Source organism: Manacus vitellinus, unplaced genomic scaffold (genome assembly GCF_001715985.3).
Source record: "Manacus vitellinus isolate BGI_N305 unplaced genomic scaffold, ASM171598v3 scaffold_145_pilon, whole genome shotgun sequence".
Taxonomy (NCBI): domain Eukaryota; kingdom Metazoa; phylum Chordata; class Aves; order Passeriformes; family Pipridae; genus Manacus; species Manacus vitellinus.
In genome coordinates, this window is record NW_021939037.1 from 53,884 (window position 1) to 72,483 (window position 18,600).

The 18,600-nt window shown below is 37.3% G+C and overlaps 1 protein-coding gene across 2 annotated transcripts in view; it reads left to right on the forward strand.

The window, feature by feature from the left end:
* The window catches only part of KIAA0825 (KIAA0825 ortholog), a 106,011-nt gene that overhangs the window by 44,351 nt on the left and 43,060 nt on the right, over positions 1-18,600 (forward strand). For both annotated transcript variants that reach the window (XM_029958173.1, XM_029958174.1), the window contains exons 6-11: positions 7,284-7,378; positions 9,861-10,088; positions 11,675-11,940; positions 13,177-13,327; positions 17,059-17,249; positions 18,215-18,397. In XM_029958173.1, coding sequence (XP_029814033.1) covers positions 7,284-7,378; positions 9,861-10,088; positions 11,675-11,940; positions 13,177-13,327; positions 17,059-17,249; positions 18,215-18,397 — 1,114 coding nt within the window. The remainder of the gene's footprint in view (positions 1-7,283; positions 7,379-9,860; positions 10,089-11,674; positions 11,941-13,176; positions 13,328-17,058; positions 17,250-18,214; positions 18,398-18,600) is intronic.

An 18,600-nucleotide genomic window follows, 5' to 3' on the forward strand; every position in this document is an offset into this window, starting at 1 on the left:
AAAGAAATGTAGTATAAATACACATTTTATCTACTGCTAGTGTATTGTTCAAGTTATGCCTTAAATCATATAAAAGGAAAAAATAATGAAAAGTTCTTGGACAAACAAATGATGATGTGGTTTTGTTCCATCCCTGAACTTTAGCTTGGCATCTGGACAAGACTGCTACTCTGCCTTTCAGAGGAAAGGTATCTGTATTTTTCTAACATATATTCTCAGTGTTGCATAACTTTGTTCCACTACAAGCATTAGATTTCATAAAATTAAAGGAGTAACCACCTTCTGTTTTTTCTTGACTAGACATTTAACCCTTTCTTCTGCAGTTGTCTGGTTATCCCTACTGTGATGAGACAGTCTGCTTCTCTATTTACATTCAGTTGAATTCTGAGTTGTTCTGACATACCTAGTACTTGCAGCATCACAGGGGTTATTCTCTTTGAAGTAATCTGGAACATGTTCAACTGCAGTCAAGGGTTAAGAAGATTTTGGTTTAGAATTCTGCCAAATTGCATTCTCTTCCCATCTTTAAGGTAGATTTGTCTTTCCTCTGGGTTTTCAGAAGCCTTTTGTTGAGAGTTTTAAAAAATCTAAAGTACTAATGTACTTTCATCTGTCTCACTATTTTTTTTTCCATTCCAGTGAGAAAGGTGAACTTTGGACAGATCAGATAACAAGTATCAAGAAAGGCTTTTTCTGATGGAGCGCTTTGAAAATACTGTAGGCAAAGTTGTCAAGCCCTTAGATTTATAAGCTTTGCCTCACAGGGCTGGAAGGTTTGCAAAGGTCCTTCCTTCACGCCGTAAGAAGAAATTCTTAATTCTATATTCATTTCTGGAAAGTGTAGTAAAAGTAGTGTGAAATTAAATTTACGAGGTGCATCCTCTTAATAGGTGCATCCTCTTTTATTGCCAAGTTGCAATATTGCAAAAGTTGCAAAGATTGAAGGAAGTTGTGATTTTTTTGCTTTAATCTCAAAGCAAGATGCTCAAGTAGCTTCTTTAAGAAATACATAGCTGCAACGGATCAATCGAAAGTGAAGATGGAATTTACACTAGGATACATTTTCTGTATTTGTGTTATGACAGTTTGCTCAGTATAGTACAACAGATAAAAAGTCCATTATTGAAGATAGAAAGCAGTACAGTATTTCCAGTACAGTTTCAATAAAAGTTTTGTCTGAGCCGGCTAAAGTAAGCCACTTTGATGGCACTGATACTTAGCTTATGCACAGGCAGTGAGGTATCATGCAAAAGCTTTCCTTGATATTTTACTATTCTATGCTGCATGCAAGATGGCACCACAATGACTCGTCTTATGACCCTAAATGCTATAAAAATAGGAAAGCTGTGCAAGTCTGTAGAAAAAATAATTTAATGGAGCTTCTTATAAGAAATAAAAATATATATTAGCAGTGTAAGAGGTGTCACTGTAACTCTTCTGTCTTTATAATCATCATTACTAAAACAGCGAAATAATGAACTGGAGAAATAATTAAATACATTGTAGGCAAAGGGGACCTTTGCAATTAGATTTGTTTTGAAAAGAAGAATAATCCCAGACAAATTTTAATACACATAAGGAAAGTTGGCTGAAGAGTTTTTGATTTCAAGATTTCAATATAATCTTGTTATTTACAAGCTGCCTGGCTGGTAAACTCCAGGAAGTACACAAAGTATGAGCAGTCTATCAAGTTTGTAGAACGTAAGTTTCAAGAGAGATATAGCAAGAGTTTGTAGTTAATCCAATCTTCCATAATAATCAAGAGAGGTGGAGGTGTAGAATATGCTCTGGAAAGGGAGTAAATCTGAAAGAATGAGAAGTTTTCCTTCAACCCCCATCTTCTTTCACAACATTCAGTTTTTCTGCTCTCTTTCTGCAAATTCTCTCCTCTAAGAAGCTATATGAGAAGGATCACATACATTTCTGTCTATCTGTGCAAATGGAGTTTGATGTCTGGAATCTGGGAGAAGAGAGGAGTCAAAGAATTTGTGTACAAAACTGGCTGCTTAGATAGGGATGCTTCCGCCGTCCCATTGCCTGCCTTCCTGTCTACAGTGGCAGACTAATTTGGGCTGAGTAACAGCTGTACCTCGAATAAAGCTGCAATTCTATTTCCCAGGAGAGTTTGCTGATTAGGGCAGGACAGTCAGAAAACAAGTGAAGGTACAGGACAGGAAGGGTATAATTTGATATATGTCTCTTGGAAACAATGTTTGAGAGGAAGGTTAGTAGCATCTGAAGTGCGGAGTCTTTATGGAGAGTCTGGCTAAGTGTACAATGATCAGTGAAAAGCGTGAAGGGAGCCCTTGCTAGCTGGTGGTTAAATTGAAGAAGATTAAGGCTGACTTTACCCAGAGGAGATTTGGGGAAAGCAAAAATTTGAGAAACCAAAGGAACTCAGTAAAATATGATAGACTTGAACTTGGGGCTTCTTTGAGAAGACCAGAACGGTTTTTGTATGTCTGTGAGCCTAGATGCACATAGATAGTTATGTATGAGTATAAAGCAGGAGTGCCCAAGCTGTTAGTTAGAAAAGGAGGTAGGGCAATCTAACAGAACATGGTAATTCAATGATGAAGGAGCTTTTTAAATGACCAGTGCCGATAGAAGCATCATTTGGCTCTTTGACTCTGATCCTGCAGTTACAAATCTACCATCAGCTAGATACTTATTTTTCTCAGCTATGACTTCTTAACAAGTAAGGCAGCAGTGTCATGAATACACAAGGACTTTAGGCTAAATGTTAAAGGTTTTCTTTAAATTCTTTATATAAGAAGTTATGAATAGTTGTTCTAAGTAGCAACAATAATACAATAATAGTGGAATGTGAATATATAGATATTCACTTGTACTTATAGTTAGAATCTGATGATGTGTGTATATATATATGTATATATAAAGGGGAATTGCAATGGGAAAAGAAAGGCGAATATAAGATAGAAAGCACAGAACAGAAAAGATGGAAAATGTCCAGTCACTTAGGTTTTTTTAATTCTAGAGTAATCCTATGTATGTACAAATACTGGAAATTTTATAGAAAATCTCCTTAAAATTTGGCCATGTACTATCAGTAGCTTCAGATCACTGAAGATCTATAAATTTATGCTTAGAACATAATGTTTAACAATGCTTTGGCAGCTCCTGGTTATTTAAAACCTCTTGATTTTAATTTCACATGAAGTACATTACATTAGAAATATCTGGACCACTGTTGTTTACCAGCTTTATGCTACAAGACAGATTTTAAAAATACCATATAGTTTACTTTTATTCTTATATTTCTTTTGAAATACCGACTCAAAGAATTGCAAAATAATTGAGGTTGTAAGGGACATATGGAGATCCAAACAACTCCTGTTCAAGCAGGACCCTTACAGCCAGTTGCTCACCATCATGTCCAGATAGCTTTTGAGTATCTCAAAGGATGGAGATTCCATAGTCTCTCAGGACAACCTCTTACAATGCTTGGTCACCCTCACAGTAAAAAAACTGTTTCCTGATGTTCAGAGGCAATCTCCTGTGTTTGTGTCTGTGCCTGTGGCCACTGGCGCTGTCACTGGGCACCACTGAGAACACTCTGGTTCTGTCTTCTTTGCACTCTCCTTTCAGATATTTATATACATTAATGATATACCACCCTGAGCCTTATCTTGTCTTGAATAATAGTCCCAGTGCTCTCAGCCTGTCCTCATGGGAGAGATGCTTCATTGCCTTTTGTAATCTTCATGGCCCTTTGTTAGACACCCTCCAGTATGCTCACATCTGTCTTGTACTGAGTAGCCCAGAACTTTACACACCACTCCAGGTGTGGCCTCACCAGCATTGAGCAGACAGGAAGAATCATTTCCCTTGACCTGCTGGCAATGTTTTGCCTGATGCAGCCCAGATACCATGAGCCTTCTTTGCAGCAAGGGCACATTACTGGCTCACGTTCAACATTGTGTACTCCTGGACCCTCAGGTCCTTTTATGCAAAGCTTTTGAATTTCAGTAAAGCTTTTCATACTGTCTCTCACAGGATCCTTCTGGACAAACTGTCCAGCACACAGCTGGATAAACACATCATGTAGTAGGTGAGCAATTGGCTCACGAGTCAAGCACAGAGGGTTACAGTGACTGGGGTAACATCAGACTGGTGACCTGTCACTAGTGGCGTTCCACAGGACTCCATCTCAGGCCCTGAGCTCTTCAACATCTTCATAAATGACTTGGATGCAGGACTGGAGGGGATACCAAGCAAGTTTGCAGATGACACAAAACTCGGTGGAGCTGTTCACTCCCTCAAAGGCGCAGAGGCCCTGCGGAGAGACCTCAACAAATGAGAGGACTGGGCAATCACCAACCATATGAAGTTCAACAAGGGAAAGTGGCTGATTCTGCGCCTGGGATGGGGCAACTCTGGATGTACAGACAGACTCGGGAATGAGATACGGAAAAGCAGTGCCAAGGAAAGTGACCTGGGAGTTCCTGGTCAGTGGCCAGTTGAGTATGAGTCAGCAGTGCCCTGGCAGCCAGGAGGGCCAACTGTGTCCTGGGGGGCATCAGGCAAAGCATCACCAGTGAGGCGAGGGAGGGGATTGTCCCACTCTGCTCTGCACTGGTGAGGCCTCACCTTGAATATTATGGCAGGTTTGGGCACCACAATATAAGAAAGATATTAAGCTGTTAGAGAGTGTCCAATGAAGAGCAACGAAGATGGTGAAGAGCCTTGAAGGGAAGCCGTCTGAGGAGCGTCTGAAGTAATTTGGTGTGTTCACCTGGAGAAGAGGAGACTGAGGGGAGACCTCAATTGCAGTCTACAACTTCCTTGTGAGGTGAAAAAGAGGAGAGATCTCTTCTCTGTGGTGACCAGTGACAGGACCTGAGGGAATGGCCTCATTCCCTCAGGGGAATGAGTTGTGTCAGGGGAGGTGTAGGTTAGATCTTAGGAAGAGGTTCTTCATCCAGAGGGTGGTTGGATGGTAGAATAAGCTCTCTAGGGCAGTGGTCACAGCACCAAGTCTGACAGAGTTCAAGAAGCATTTGGATGATATTCCCAGGCGTATGGTGTGGCTCTTGGGTATGGTTCTTTGCAGGGCTAAAAGTTGGACTCGATGATCCTTGACGGTCTTTCAAACTCAGCATATTGTGTGATTCTCTACAGCTGGGAGGCCTCCAGCATATACTGATGCCTGGATTTGCTCCTTCCCAGGTGCGTGAGTTTGCACATACCTCTGGATGGCACCATGACCCTCTGCCAGCCAGTTTGATGTCAGCTGCAAACTTGCTGAGGGTACACTCTGGCCTATCATGCAGATCATTAATGAAGGTGTTAAACAGGATTGGACCTAGTGCTGATCCCTGAGATAGATCGCTAATTATTAGCCGCAATCTGGAGTTTGTGCCACAGACCACCATGTTTGGTGGCCTAGCTATTCAGCCAGTTTTCGACTCACCTCACTGACTGTTTATCCAGCCCACATATCAAGAGCTTGTCTACAGCTTGTTTTATAACAGGATCTTATGGGAGACAGTGTCAAAGGCTTTACTAAAGTCCAGGTAGACAATATCCACTACTCTCTCCTCATCTACCAGGCCAATTATTTCTTCATAAATGTTTATCAAGTTGGTCAAGCATGACTTCTCTTTACTGAAGCCACGCTGAGTACTCCTGATGATTTTTTTTGTCCATAATGTTCCTGGAAATTCCTCCATCACCTTCTCAGGGATTGAGGTGAGGTTGACAAGACTCTGATTCTCTGAGTCTTCCTCCTTCCACTTCTTGAAGATAGGAGTGATATTTGCTTTTTCCAGCCTTTGGGATATTACCCCAGTTGCCATGATTGATCAAAAATAATTAAGAATGGCCTTGCAATGACATCTGCCAGCTCCCTTGGCACTTGTGGGCATCCCGTAAGGGCCCAAGACATTCATATGTCTTGTTTGCTTAATTTATCAGGTTTCCTCAGACCTGATCCTCTTTCACCAAGGGTACATCTTCCTTTCTCCAACCTTGTCTCCTGGTCTCTGGGGCCTGGGATTCCTGAAGGCTGCTCTTGCTAGTAAATACTGAGTCAAAGAAGACATTCAGTACCTCAGCCTTTTCCATGTCTGTGTAACCAGGTCCCCCATCTCACTGAGCAATGGGCTCACATTTTCCCTAGTCTTCTGTTTGTCACCTGTGTACTTATAGAAGCCCTTCTTGTCTTTGACATCCTTGGCCAAATTTAGTTCCATTTGAGCTTTAGCTTCCCTGACTTTGTCCATGCTCAGATACTATTTGTGTGTCCCTCCCAGCTTATCCGTCCTTACTTCCAGCCTCCGTATGCTTCATTTGAGTTTGGCTAGGATCGTTATGTTCATCCATGCAGGCCTCCTGGCATTTTTTTTTAACTCTTTTGAGCTTGGCAGAGCTCCTTAAATATTAACCAGCTTTATTGTGTCCCATTACATAGGGCCTAATCCCACGGGACTCCTCCAAGCAGAGGCCAGAGTCTGCTCTTCTGAAGGCCAGGGTTGGGAGCTTGCTTTTTACTCTCCTTCCTGCCCTCAGGATCTGGAACTCCACTACCTCATGGTCACTGCAGCAGAGGCTGCCTTTGCCTTTCACCTCCCCAACAAGCCCATCTCCATTTGTGCCTGTATCACTTGGAAGAAGAAGTTATCATCAGTGCACTTCAGGAACCTGGATTGCTTGCAAAAACTGGTGAAAGTGATACCTACCCCTGATTCTGGTTTGTCCTTGTCAAAACTGGGGCAATATTTCCATTACTCCAAGGTTTATGAGCAAGCTTTGTACCAGCCCTTCTTAAGCAGCTTCACTGGTTCCTGTTGCCATTATTTTGCTTATAATAACTGTACTGATTAACTATCTTTTTATTCTTATGATATTGGCATTTCCAAATAGTAAAAACTGTAGAAATACATTAGTGTTCAATTCATATAATTTATTGAACAAAGAATAGAAATAAATTTCTGTACAGCTGATCTAATGTTATCTGTTCTCCCTAAGAATAGGTGACTGCACAATCAGTATAAAAATGAATTAATGACAAAAGAAACCATATTTTACACATTATGTGTGTGTTTGTATAAAATACGATTACAATGGGATGTAGATTTCATCATGTTATACAAAAGGAACTATGTATTACTTGAATTTGACTTTATCATATCATTAGTGTTGCCCTACATCTTGTTGAGGGTTTTTTTATGCTTCATATTGATATACCAGAAGGTGTTGTAGGCTGCTGACTTTTCTACAGAATTAATCCTAACTTTGATCTCTTTTACCATACTGTGCAGGAGTTCTGAAGAGAGCTAGTGGGGAGCTTTTAATAGGAGAAACTAGAGCAAATGAAACCAGCGTGCTTCCTGAACAGTTACTTCAGGTAGAAGAGGTGAGTATGAAAAGAGTCTTACACTTTTTATGGGATTTTCTTTTGTGTGTGTCTGCAGTGAAGTCTGTCATCGTGTTCATTATAAACACATATTGCCATAGTTTCATTACTTTAGCTACTTTGATTTATTTTAGGTGCAAAGTCTCAGTTAAGATGGAATAAAATCTTCTGGCATTCATGAAGAAGTGGTTGGTATTTAATAACAGAATTTAACATAAGATACCTCAAAACAAAAAATTGCTAAAATATCATAACTTTCTTAGTATTATATATGTATTATCAAATACAGCAGAATCTTAAAAAAAAATCTATGAAATTCTTACAATTTAATAATAATGATTCTTCCTATAGGGATAGGTACTCACACAATGTGTAGTTTCTTTCATGCCAACAAACTATTGTGTAGTAAGCACTATGTTTTGTAGAATGTATGTACAAGATAAGGTTTTTGTCTGGCTCAAATTTACTACTAAACACATTTATGTTGTTGATTTTATGGGACCTAAATGCTCTAACAAGTCTGATACTTTGTGATAGTGGAATTTAATTTTTTAATGGTTCAATTTTAATGGTGGAAAACTTTTTAAATGTGCTTTGAATCAGTTTGTGAGACTAATGTTCTTACAGATTACAAAGAAGAATATTTTGAGTAGATTGATCCCTGTCAGAGACCGGATTCATATCTCACCGGATTGTTTGATTGATGGGTCAAATAAACCATGCTATCTGTGTGTGTGGAGGTGGGGGGAGGGCTAAGCCTAGGCCTGCAGCCAACAGGGCTGTGCCCGTGCAGAGCACACGGCAGGGAAGGCCGTGTGGCTGGGCTGTCAATCACACCACACCCCCTGGAGCGGTGTGGCACCCCTCACTTTGGTTAGGGGGACAGTGAGTGGCAGTGAGCCAAAGGTCCTGCCTAGAAGGGGTGGCCACAACAGCCAGAGTCTATAAACAGACACACACGTGGTCTCCATCTTGCCTTGGCCTCTGCCCTGCTGACCTGTCAACATGTGACCTCCAGAGTTGTAAATATGTCCCTCTCTTCTCTTATTCTTTCTTCTCTTAATATCTCTTCCTTTCCTCTTGTGGGCAACTTAAACACCTTTTTTCTCTGTTTCACCTAATTTGTGGGTATTTCATTTAAGTTGTATGGACCTTGTGTTTGCTGAGTGTAACACAGGTTCCCTTACTACAGCAATGCTTGCTAGTCTCAGTAATCTGTTGTAATGCTTTTGGGAAGTTGCATGTTATTTCTGTAAAACCCTTTTTGCCAAAATACCTATTTTCTCACCAAATTAAAAAAATCTCTTAGACAAAAGTGTGTAGTTTTTCTCTGGACATGAACTCAAGGTATCAAAGAATAAAAGACTTTGCAAGGGTTTGTGGGCGAAATCTCTCTAAGTCTAAAATTGAAGTGTACAGCCTGTAAAAGCATGGAGCTTCTGGACCAGCGTGCAACAATTTCAGCCCCCTCCCCGCTCTTCCCCACCCAGAAAGGGGGAGTTCAAAACTGCGTGTCCATGGGGGCTGTCTCTGTGCTGACTGGAGTTGAATGCTTGGAGTGGAGAAAGGGAAAGGAAGCATACAACTTTTCAATTGAAGTAAGGTGGAAGGCTTTCACTTTGTAGCCCTTCATTGTCTTTCGATTTAGTATTATAGCTGCAGTTTACTGGGAATCCTTCTCTTCTCCCATTATGCCCTCATGGTGGAGATCCAGTATTTACTGAACATCATCTTGTGTAATTAAAATATGTCTCTTACAGTGGTGCAATTCCCAATTGGCCACTTCTGGTAAGGTTTAAGTCTGATGTATGTCATAAGAGCAATGCAAAGTCAGATAAGTTGAAAAGTGATGATGTCTTACTATATCTACCTCTCTTTAATGTTACACTTCAGATGACTTCAGAAGTCTGTGTAAAGAAGGCGGGGAACTGATGTAAACCGTAGTAAAAGTCAGCATTGGCTAAAAACTATAAATCTCAATTTAATAATTTTGCTCTTTGCTAAATCCAGCTCTAGAAAAGAGAAATACAGTGTGGCTGTGTTAAAACCAGCTTCTCTGAAGAGGTTTCCATTAAGATTCATAGTTAGTAACTTCCATTTGCTATCTTGTGGTGAAAATTGTTACAAGGTATATACTGCTAGATTACTTTTTATATTATTGAAAATGGTTGTAAATTCTTTTGACTTTGTTAAATAGATTCTGTTAAAGGTTACAAATCAAGTAAAGATGAAGCGTATATTTTAAAAGCTGTCTTGTTTAAACAGGATTATTTTTTCTTTAAAATTTAATGACAAATTTAATATTGTTATGCGTGTTCATTTTTCTTGAGTGTAAATACTGCTTTTAATACAATTTCAGGGCCAGCAGACTATATTTTAAGTTCTTGGTGTCCTCTGATTTAATTATGGATGTGCATTTAATTTTCAGACAATAACACTCAATAATGACTTTGGATTGATTTAGTATTAATATGTATTTCAGCCTATTTTACTGAATTTTGGCTGGAGAAATGCATTTAAAGACCTGTCTTCTTCTGTGGCTCACTGTATAACAATAGCAATCGAGGATTTTTCATCTAAAATTCTTCAACATGAGCAGAAAGAAGAGTTTTCAGCTGCAGGCTGTGCAATGAGTCTTGTAAACAACCAGCAAATGAGGGAGTCCTGCAGAGCAGTCCAAGAGGAGGAGCAACCAAAACGAATTGCTAAGGCAGGTATCAAAAGATCTGAAGTTTGAGGGGAGACAGAATGCCAAGGCTGTTTGCCATCTACACTTTGAAGTACTTACAGTAGTATTAATATTCTATATCTGATATAAATGGAATTAAAAAGAAAGTGAGAGGCATTACAATGTGAAGCTGAACAGAGCTTTATACAATAGCCCGTAGTGTTTACTTGAAAGAATTGACTTTTGAACTTCACTGGCATTATTTCTTTCAGCCAAAAAGTTCTAAAACTTTCTGATTTATTCTAACATTCATTCTAACATTCTGCTCTGTTACCAAATGTTTCAATGGGAAAATGCTGAAAGCTTTGAAATGTGGATATAAAGGGATTTCTTGTATTCATATCATTAGACATGCCATTCAATTAATCATAACCTGTATTATGGCCAATTTAGAGTTCTTTGATTTGGCTGAAAGGTCACTTATTAATTAAATTGTTTTCTGAGGGAATGTGTGTTTGAAAGTCTTTTTTAAGTAAGCTTTACAACTATTCTAGCAGATTTGGAATGCTGTTAATAAATGTTTGCTTAAAATAAGACAAAAGCTTTTGGGAGATAATTTTAGGGAGTCCAATGTATGAATTTATTAGGAGATTACAAGTTTGTATCCAAATTCAGTGTTAAGAAATTTGTTTGTATATTTTTCAAAATAAATTAGTTTAGAAAATTATCTTTGTTTACAAGGAATTAATTTTGCTTTGAATGTACATTTAGTGAAATTAAAACCAAAATGAAGGCATTACTAGCACAAGATGGTTTTAATTCTTTCCCCCAATATACACTGTGCAACTTTAAAGCAAGAAGAAATAAAAGAATAATTCATTTACTGTAGATAAATGTTTCTCTCCTGTTTAATATGATGCCTTAAGACTCTTAGTTTCTTATTTTTCTAATCTTGTAAGCTTTATAAATTTTATAAGTAGAAGTAGATTTTAGAAACAGCAGCCCTTACTCCTCACCCTTTAGCACCCTTTAGTTTACACATTCCTCAGCCCTCTTACCCTATTCCATGCTCCCCATATCAATTCTACCCCCGAATTCAGTAGAAATGTTTAGTCTTTTGTCAAGGCAAGGCCTCTTCTGTTTAGAGAACACTCATATCTTGACCTGAACAACAGAACACAGTCAAGAACTAGGTGAACGTGTACCCTTTGTGCTCTGAAGATGGTGAAGATGATGAAGAAGTGGTCCCAAAAGCCCCAGACCCAATTCCCAAGGGGTGGGCCAGGGGGTGGACCAGGGAAAAAGCAACGGGATGGACAAAACTTGGATTGGTTGGGCAGTATTATAAAATGTAACATCTCAGGCACGGCCTGCGCGCGCGTCTTGTAACATCTATGCCTAGGCATAAATTAAACCCTTTCCTTATCTCACCCTCAATTAACTGCTTCAGAGTTTTTTTTTTCTTTAGCAGCATTTTAGGCATCAAATAGATTGAAATATTTGTAAAGCTCATTCAATATATTTATGTTTTGTGCCAATTTTATTTTTCAAGAATCTGACCCTAATGTATATAAATTAAACAGTGCTGTCAGAATACAAATAATTTGATGCCCTGTTTATTTTCTCAGTTTTGTTCTGACATCATGGAAGAACTGGACACGTTGCTTCCATTGGCCCTGGCATGCAGAGATGATTCTCTTCAGGAAATTAGAGCAAACTTCGTAGAGGCCTGCAGCAAAGTGGCAACAGCTGTGCTGGCAAGACTCGAGGAGAAGAGCAAAGACATTCCCTCCAAGGCTCCCCTGCAAGACTTATGTGCTGCCCTTTCCACAGCAATATATGTCTTTCAGCATTTTACAATGTACAGCAATTTAATGAGAGAAACAAGCAAAAAGTAGGTCCTTTTTATTTATAATGCTTAATTCAAACACATGTGACTTCATTGCATTTTGGTGATACAGTATGGTGGTAGTTTTCCAAATTGCATTATATTTTTAGCACACTCAGTGTGTGTGCTATTTATGGAAAGACCTGAATCAAAATTATTGATAGTCTAAAGCTGCCTTTACAAAACAAATTAATTATATTCAAGATCTACATTCTATTTGCAGATCAATATTTTTTATTTATTAAGCTTGAGAAAATAGAATTGTCCAGTGAACTGAATGTACTCTGCTCTCATATAAATAAAGGGCTAAGGCCTTTTCTCACCTCTGTAATAGCTGAATTTTCATAAAATCTAATTTAGCCCATAGCAAATCTTAGAGGACAACATACAAATACATTTCTGTGCTTTTTCCTTACACCACCTGTATTCAGGCATGTAAACAAATACATCCAGTGTAGTTTTAGAATTTTTTTTTTCTTGCATGCAGAATAAAAATTAGGGGAGATATGAAGCAGGAGTGTAAAGTCAAAGACAGTGTTTGACCTGGGGGGCAGTATAATTTCATTTGCTGTGCTTTTAGAGATTTTGACTTAAGATATTAGGAATTTCTTTATTGGTCCATATGTTTCCGGCCATATGTAATTGAAAAGTAGAAGCTGTACCTTTTGGGAGGGATGCTGAATTAGCACGATTTTCAAGGAATGTATTATTTCTGAGTGGTTTTATGCACTGTTGAGCTACTTTCCGTCTGATGTTTTACTCTCTTCTGCATGAAGTATATCTTTGTGAATGGGAAGTCTGAGCCAAAATACTGCTCAGTAATTCTATTTAGGTGTATTATCAAAGAGTTTTAGTACATACCTACCAAAAGCAATCTCTGTACTCTGTGCTTATGTTTTCTTTATCACACTCAGTGCTGATGTAATAATTGCTGATGCAAGTATGCTGCAACACATAATCTTCAAATATGGGAATGACAAAAATACTTTCGTCTCAGCAAATAGGATGAAGTAATTTATTTCTCAGTGACTTAGGTAAACGTGAATTTATAGACAAGGAGACATATTTAAAGAATTTTTGAAACAAAGAATTTCAAAAGTGAGTACTAGGTTCAGACTTCAGAATCGAGGGGAAATGAATGATTGATATCTACTAATCAAGACTATTTGCAGTACTGGGGATTGTTACCTCCTACTGCACAGCCTTTCAATCACTGTCTCTTTCATCATTCTCTCTGAACAGCCCCCTGTTCCTAGTGCTTGTCCAACAATACCAGGAATTCATCAGTGTTCTCCAGTTTCAAGTTACGAACTACTGCATCAGAGTTTGTGCTACAAGCATATTACAGGATGCTGAGAGCCACCACTGGGATGACTACAAAGCTTTTTATGAGGTGTGAGGTTAAGTTTACTGTGCCTCCCTTTTACAAAATGTGTTTACTGGTTGCCAACTCTCTGACTAATTAGAAGCATAAGATCAGCATTCTTTTTACATAACAGTTGTTGGGATTTACTCTTTTGAAATATCTATTATTGCAGGCAAATGTCTCTCTAGAAATGACATAGAAAAACATAATCATTTAAAAGTGAGATAAATGGTTACCATGAAGTGTTTGTGTCATTTGCTTTGTAAAATATTGTGTGTTAAGACATTTATATAGAACTCAGTAAAGAAGACGTCATCATCTTAATATCTAAGAACTTTACAGTTGTAAAGTTGTAAGAAAATGTAACATTGAAAATCTTCTGGGAAATTTTTCATCTCATTATTTAGTTTTTACTTTCAAGTGGTTCCCCTTTTATTTTTTGGGAATGAAAGATGTAACAAAGAAAGATGGTCAAGATAGTTACCTTAAACATTCAGCAGTAGATTTCTGAGGTAAACAGTGCCATTTCACCTGCATTTTGAAGTCACAGGTCTGATGTATAGCTGTAATCCTAATGATTCTATGAAAAAAAAAGATAATTACTTTTGTTTATTGGGTTTTTTCCTTAATTGCTGTTAAATGCAAACATAGATTGACACTGTTTGAAATTATTTTCACTTGATTGCAGGATGAAGTATTATATGTTTTTTATCAATAATATCTGAGGTCTCCTAGAGACAAAGTCCTGTCCTTCCTTTTATCACTTTTTGTGTAAGACAATTAGTGTGGGTTTTTTACGCATTTTCTAGAATTCTTACATGAAAGAAAATTCTCTGTGATACATGTATTCTACAGATGTAGTATAAAAAACAGCTAAGCAGTGACAAAAATGTGTACTGGACAGGGCATGCAGACCTTAATACAAGTGATCTATCAAAATGTCCATCCCTCAAAGTAAAGTAAATAAACATTTTACTTTTGTTTGAATATTGGCCCAGATGATGAAGTAAGAAATGTCATGGCTTTTGGCAACTGATAAATCATGATACAGTCTTGATTGTCCATAGTCCATATGGTGCTGTGTGCTGTTTGTTAGTGACCCAGTAGCTTCACCATGGAGGAAACCTAATTGTGAGAAATAGTTGTCCAAAGACAAAAAAATATGGAGTAGCTAAACAGTTTTATCACTGCTGACCAGAACTGATGTGTGTAGGAAGGGATGAGGAAAGTCAATGTCTCAGCTCTTTAAGGTTTGCAGGACTTGAGGTGGGAAGTATGTAATTTTACGTCATCACTCTGCTCTTTTTACTGGGTCATGGGAGATGGCCCAAAGGTGGACCATGATCTGCGTGGAGCGCCTTCATGAGGCACAATGCTGAGCAGTTGTTACTTCCATTGGCCTCTTGTAGGCATCCCAAATGAAAGAGATTGGATTAAGACCTATTGCCTGTTACAGAGGCAACATCCTACTGAAACTCTAGCAGTTAGTGTAGCAGACATCTGCTGTAGCTGTGGAAACTTCTGTTTTATAATAGTCAAAAAATAAAGAATTGTCTGTTCAGAGATAATATTGAGTGGCTTATACAATAAAGCACACCTGGTTGTTGCCTGATATATAAGCTAAATAAAAGCTCACATCTGTTTGTATTATATGGAGCCTGCAAAAATAGCAGATATTTATCAGTTCAATTGTCTAGAAATGGCAGCAAGTAGAAAAATAGGTCAGAAAAGGGGAATGCATCTCATTTAAATCTTTAGTGACACTGTTGCTTCTGCAATGGAGGTACAATGCTAAGAAAGGGGGGAAAGGGTATTACTTAAATTAGCGCAGAGAAAGTGAAAACAATTTGTGTTTATTGTTACAGTTAAAAAGTAAAACTCACCAACATTCAGTTACTTAAAAAAGTAAATGTCCTGTGTCAAAAAGTCAATTTAGATATATATATTTGGGTTTCAAGTCTGCATGGGTTTGGAAAATTTTTAAATTTGTTTTTGAAGTTAAAGATAGGACCAAAATAATTTTGCTTCCATCTGGCATTCAAACTAATTACGTTTTAACTGTAAAGTTTATTCTGTAACAGTTGAAATATTTTTGCAAAGAAGTGGAAATCTCAGTAAAATGTAAGGTAAGGTTAGGGACTTATTTCTGCATAGGTTCTACTTAAATGTACCTCAAGAGTAATCATGATAATGCATCTAAAAGCCCAGGCATCTAGAAATGTATTAACATTGAAGTTATGCAAACTTATGAACTTATGAGTTGTGTCATGAAGTAAACTTGTACTTTCTTATTATATTTCCATGTGTCATGCAATAAGATTGTAATTGTATTTCATATAAGAAAAATAGGAAATTATTTTAATATATCCATTATTTTATTACATAAACTTCTGGTCAGCGTAAGACAATCCTGTTTTATCGGTATGAAAACACTTGTCAAGTGCTTGGTTGTTCAAAATACTAGTGGGTTTTTTGTTTGTTTTCCTATTGAAATACAGTGTTTATGGTTGTATGTAGAAGGAAAATTAGTCATATGATTTTCTTTTGAAACTCATCTGTAGATATTTTTTCTCTTCTGCATTAGTGAAACCTGAAAATTGGATGCCCTAATGATTTAGATGTTGGGGGTTTTTTCCCTAAATTAAATTTCAGAGATGCCTACATCACTCATAATCTTAAGGACCAGAGTGGTGGTCATAAATTTGGTACTTTCGTTCTTTGTCACTTTTTAATATAAAATGCACTTCAAATATTATGGCAGAGAAAGACCAAATAATGACAATTTCCAAATATCTGCTAATGCCCTGTATTTAAAAAGAAGCCAGATTATTTTAGATTTTTATTGTTAAAGAATGCCTATTAAACTCTGTGTTTTGAAAATTGTGGAGTTATTTTATATTTCTGATAATGCTAAAATATCAAAAAATTCTTAAAATATTTCTCTGTTCCTTTGGAATATGGGAAGTGGAGATTGCAGTCTCTGTTCTCGTACGGCTTCATCGTGCTATTTTCTGACTAGGTATCAGTTGAAATATTTAAATGTAAGTTATACTATCTACTTCTTAGAGATTTTGTGGATTAACTGCTGTGATTTTGACTCCTCTGTATTTATTTCTGTATCTTAATGGGGTAGTTCTGTATAGACAATGAAATATTAGTGCCAATGCTGATTCCTTCCCAGAAAATGTTTGATTTCAATGAATTACCATTATAAGATAAAAAATACCTTACTAAAAAATTCTGGACATCTGTTATTATCAGTTTAATAGTTCAGTTTTTCTTTTTTTCTGCTCTTATTTCATATCTATTATACATAAAGTTTTATAATCATGGTTATGCATAGCATTTATTAATCTGGATAAATACATATGCTTAAGTAATTTAAATAATTATTTTCTTTGCAGACAAGCTGTTACATTAAATTTGTCTGACTTCTGTAGTGAGTAGAGAATACTGTATATGTTTTAAAACTAAACTTACAACACTATGGGTCTTGAGAATAGGTTAACTGAGGATATAAGAGGTCAAATGATGTGGTTTGATTATGTGGCAGACCTGTAATTTTGTGACTGAAATGCAGCGTGTGTTGCCTTTCTAATAAAGATGTCTCACATCTTGTCAAGGACCATTTGTTGGTCATCATATTCCTGAAGCTCTTCAGCTATTTCCCTTCAGATGGATTTAATTATACTTACAGGAATTAAACTGACATTTTCAAAGGTGTGGTTTTATTATGTAATGTGTTGTGATTTTGCTAGGGGGAAAGATGCTCATTCTCTGTCCAGATGTGGCATTACTTCTGCTGTGCTATTCGTCATGATCTATGGACTATTCTACCTCCAAAGACAGCCCAGGAGATTCTTACAGATATACTAGAGCAATCTTTGGATATTCTGTCCTCCAGATATTGTCAGGTGCATCCCAGTTACAAGAGAACACCTCAAATCAGGTAATGGTTGTATATTTAATGCACAGTTGTAATGGATAAAATAAATAAATGTTAGTTTTCTGTTATGCACTGCTTTGATTCAGATTTAAATGTTAATGAACACAGCAGAGGGGATAGACCAGATTTGTACATTTTGATATTCATTTTAATTCAATATATTCTGTATATTTAGGTATATAGGTAGTCATACCATGAGCTGGGCAGAATCAAAGACCTCTTTCAACTGTTGGTGAAATTGTTCCATAAACTGCTTGACTGGTTTGAAAGCCTCACAGTGAAAATGCATTGAGAAATGGTGATGCAACCAAAAATGTGAGCAGAATTGGCAACATCAGTATTAGAAATCCAGCTGTTGATTCATCAAGAAAACTTCATGTGTTCCAATAGAATTTGTATTTTTATAGGGCTTTTCAAGTAAAAGAGTTAGTAGGTCACATCAAAAGATTTGCCAGAATGACACCAGTGGTGCAGAGGGAGAGAGAGGATAAAGAGGCTATTCCTTCTTCTGTCATTTTTGGAAATAAGAAGCTGAAGTTCTTCTGATTGGGATTCTTATGTTTTGCCAGAAAGGAGGGTCTTTTTGACAGAATGCAGTTTCGTTCAAACTTCTTTCAGTTTTTATCCTGTCGTTCATTTTTTTCTTCCCTCTCTGGGAAGCAGGCCTCGCTGTCAAGTTTTGGAGACTTGGCGGGAAGCCAGCTCAAAACTTGCACAATGTCATTTGGAAAAGGATATTTCCAAGGTTTTTAACTTCTTTTTTTTGAGTAGTCTCAGTAATGACTTTTCTGTGGAAGTGTTGAATTCTTACAGAGTAGTGGATTCAGACTTCCTACATCGCTGAAGAGGAAATTTCAAATCCATGCTGTGATTTATACTTGTCAGAGGAAACATCTATTTAATTGAAATTTACTACTATCCAGATGTCCAAAGTAATCTTATTTTTGCTTTTTTTTTTTTGCCTAAAGAATTGATATTGCAGCAATTTTGATGTCCACTGAAGATATGCTCTGGTCAAGTTGTAGTTCTGTACAGGAGTTTCTGAATCCACATGAAGACAGAGATCTCAAGATCTATAAAATACATAGCCACTGCAATAATCTGATCTCTGTGCTGGCTATTTTAACTTCACCACTGAAGAATTTGTATGAGTAAGTATGAAATAAACATTCCATTTGAGATAAAATTGGTTCTTGACCTTACATGGATAGGTCTAAAGGGTGAATATTTGTGTTGAAATCAAATGAAATGCATACTGTTGTTGCATTTTTGTAATCTTTGACTATTTCTCAATTTTGTCTTGAACTTACCTTTATGATCTTACCTAAAGCCCAGTTATATCTGCTGGTATTTT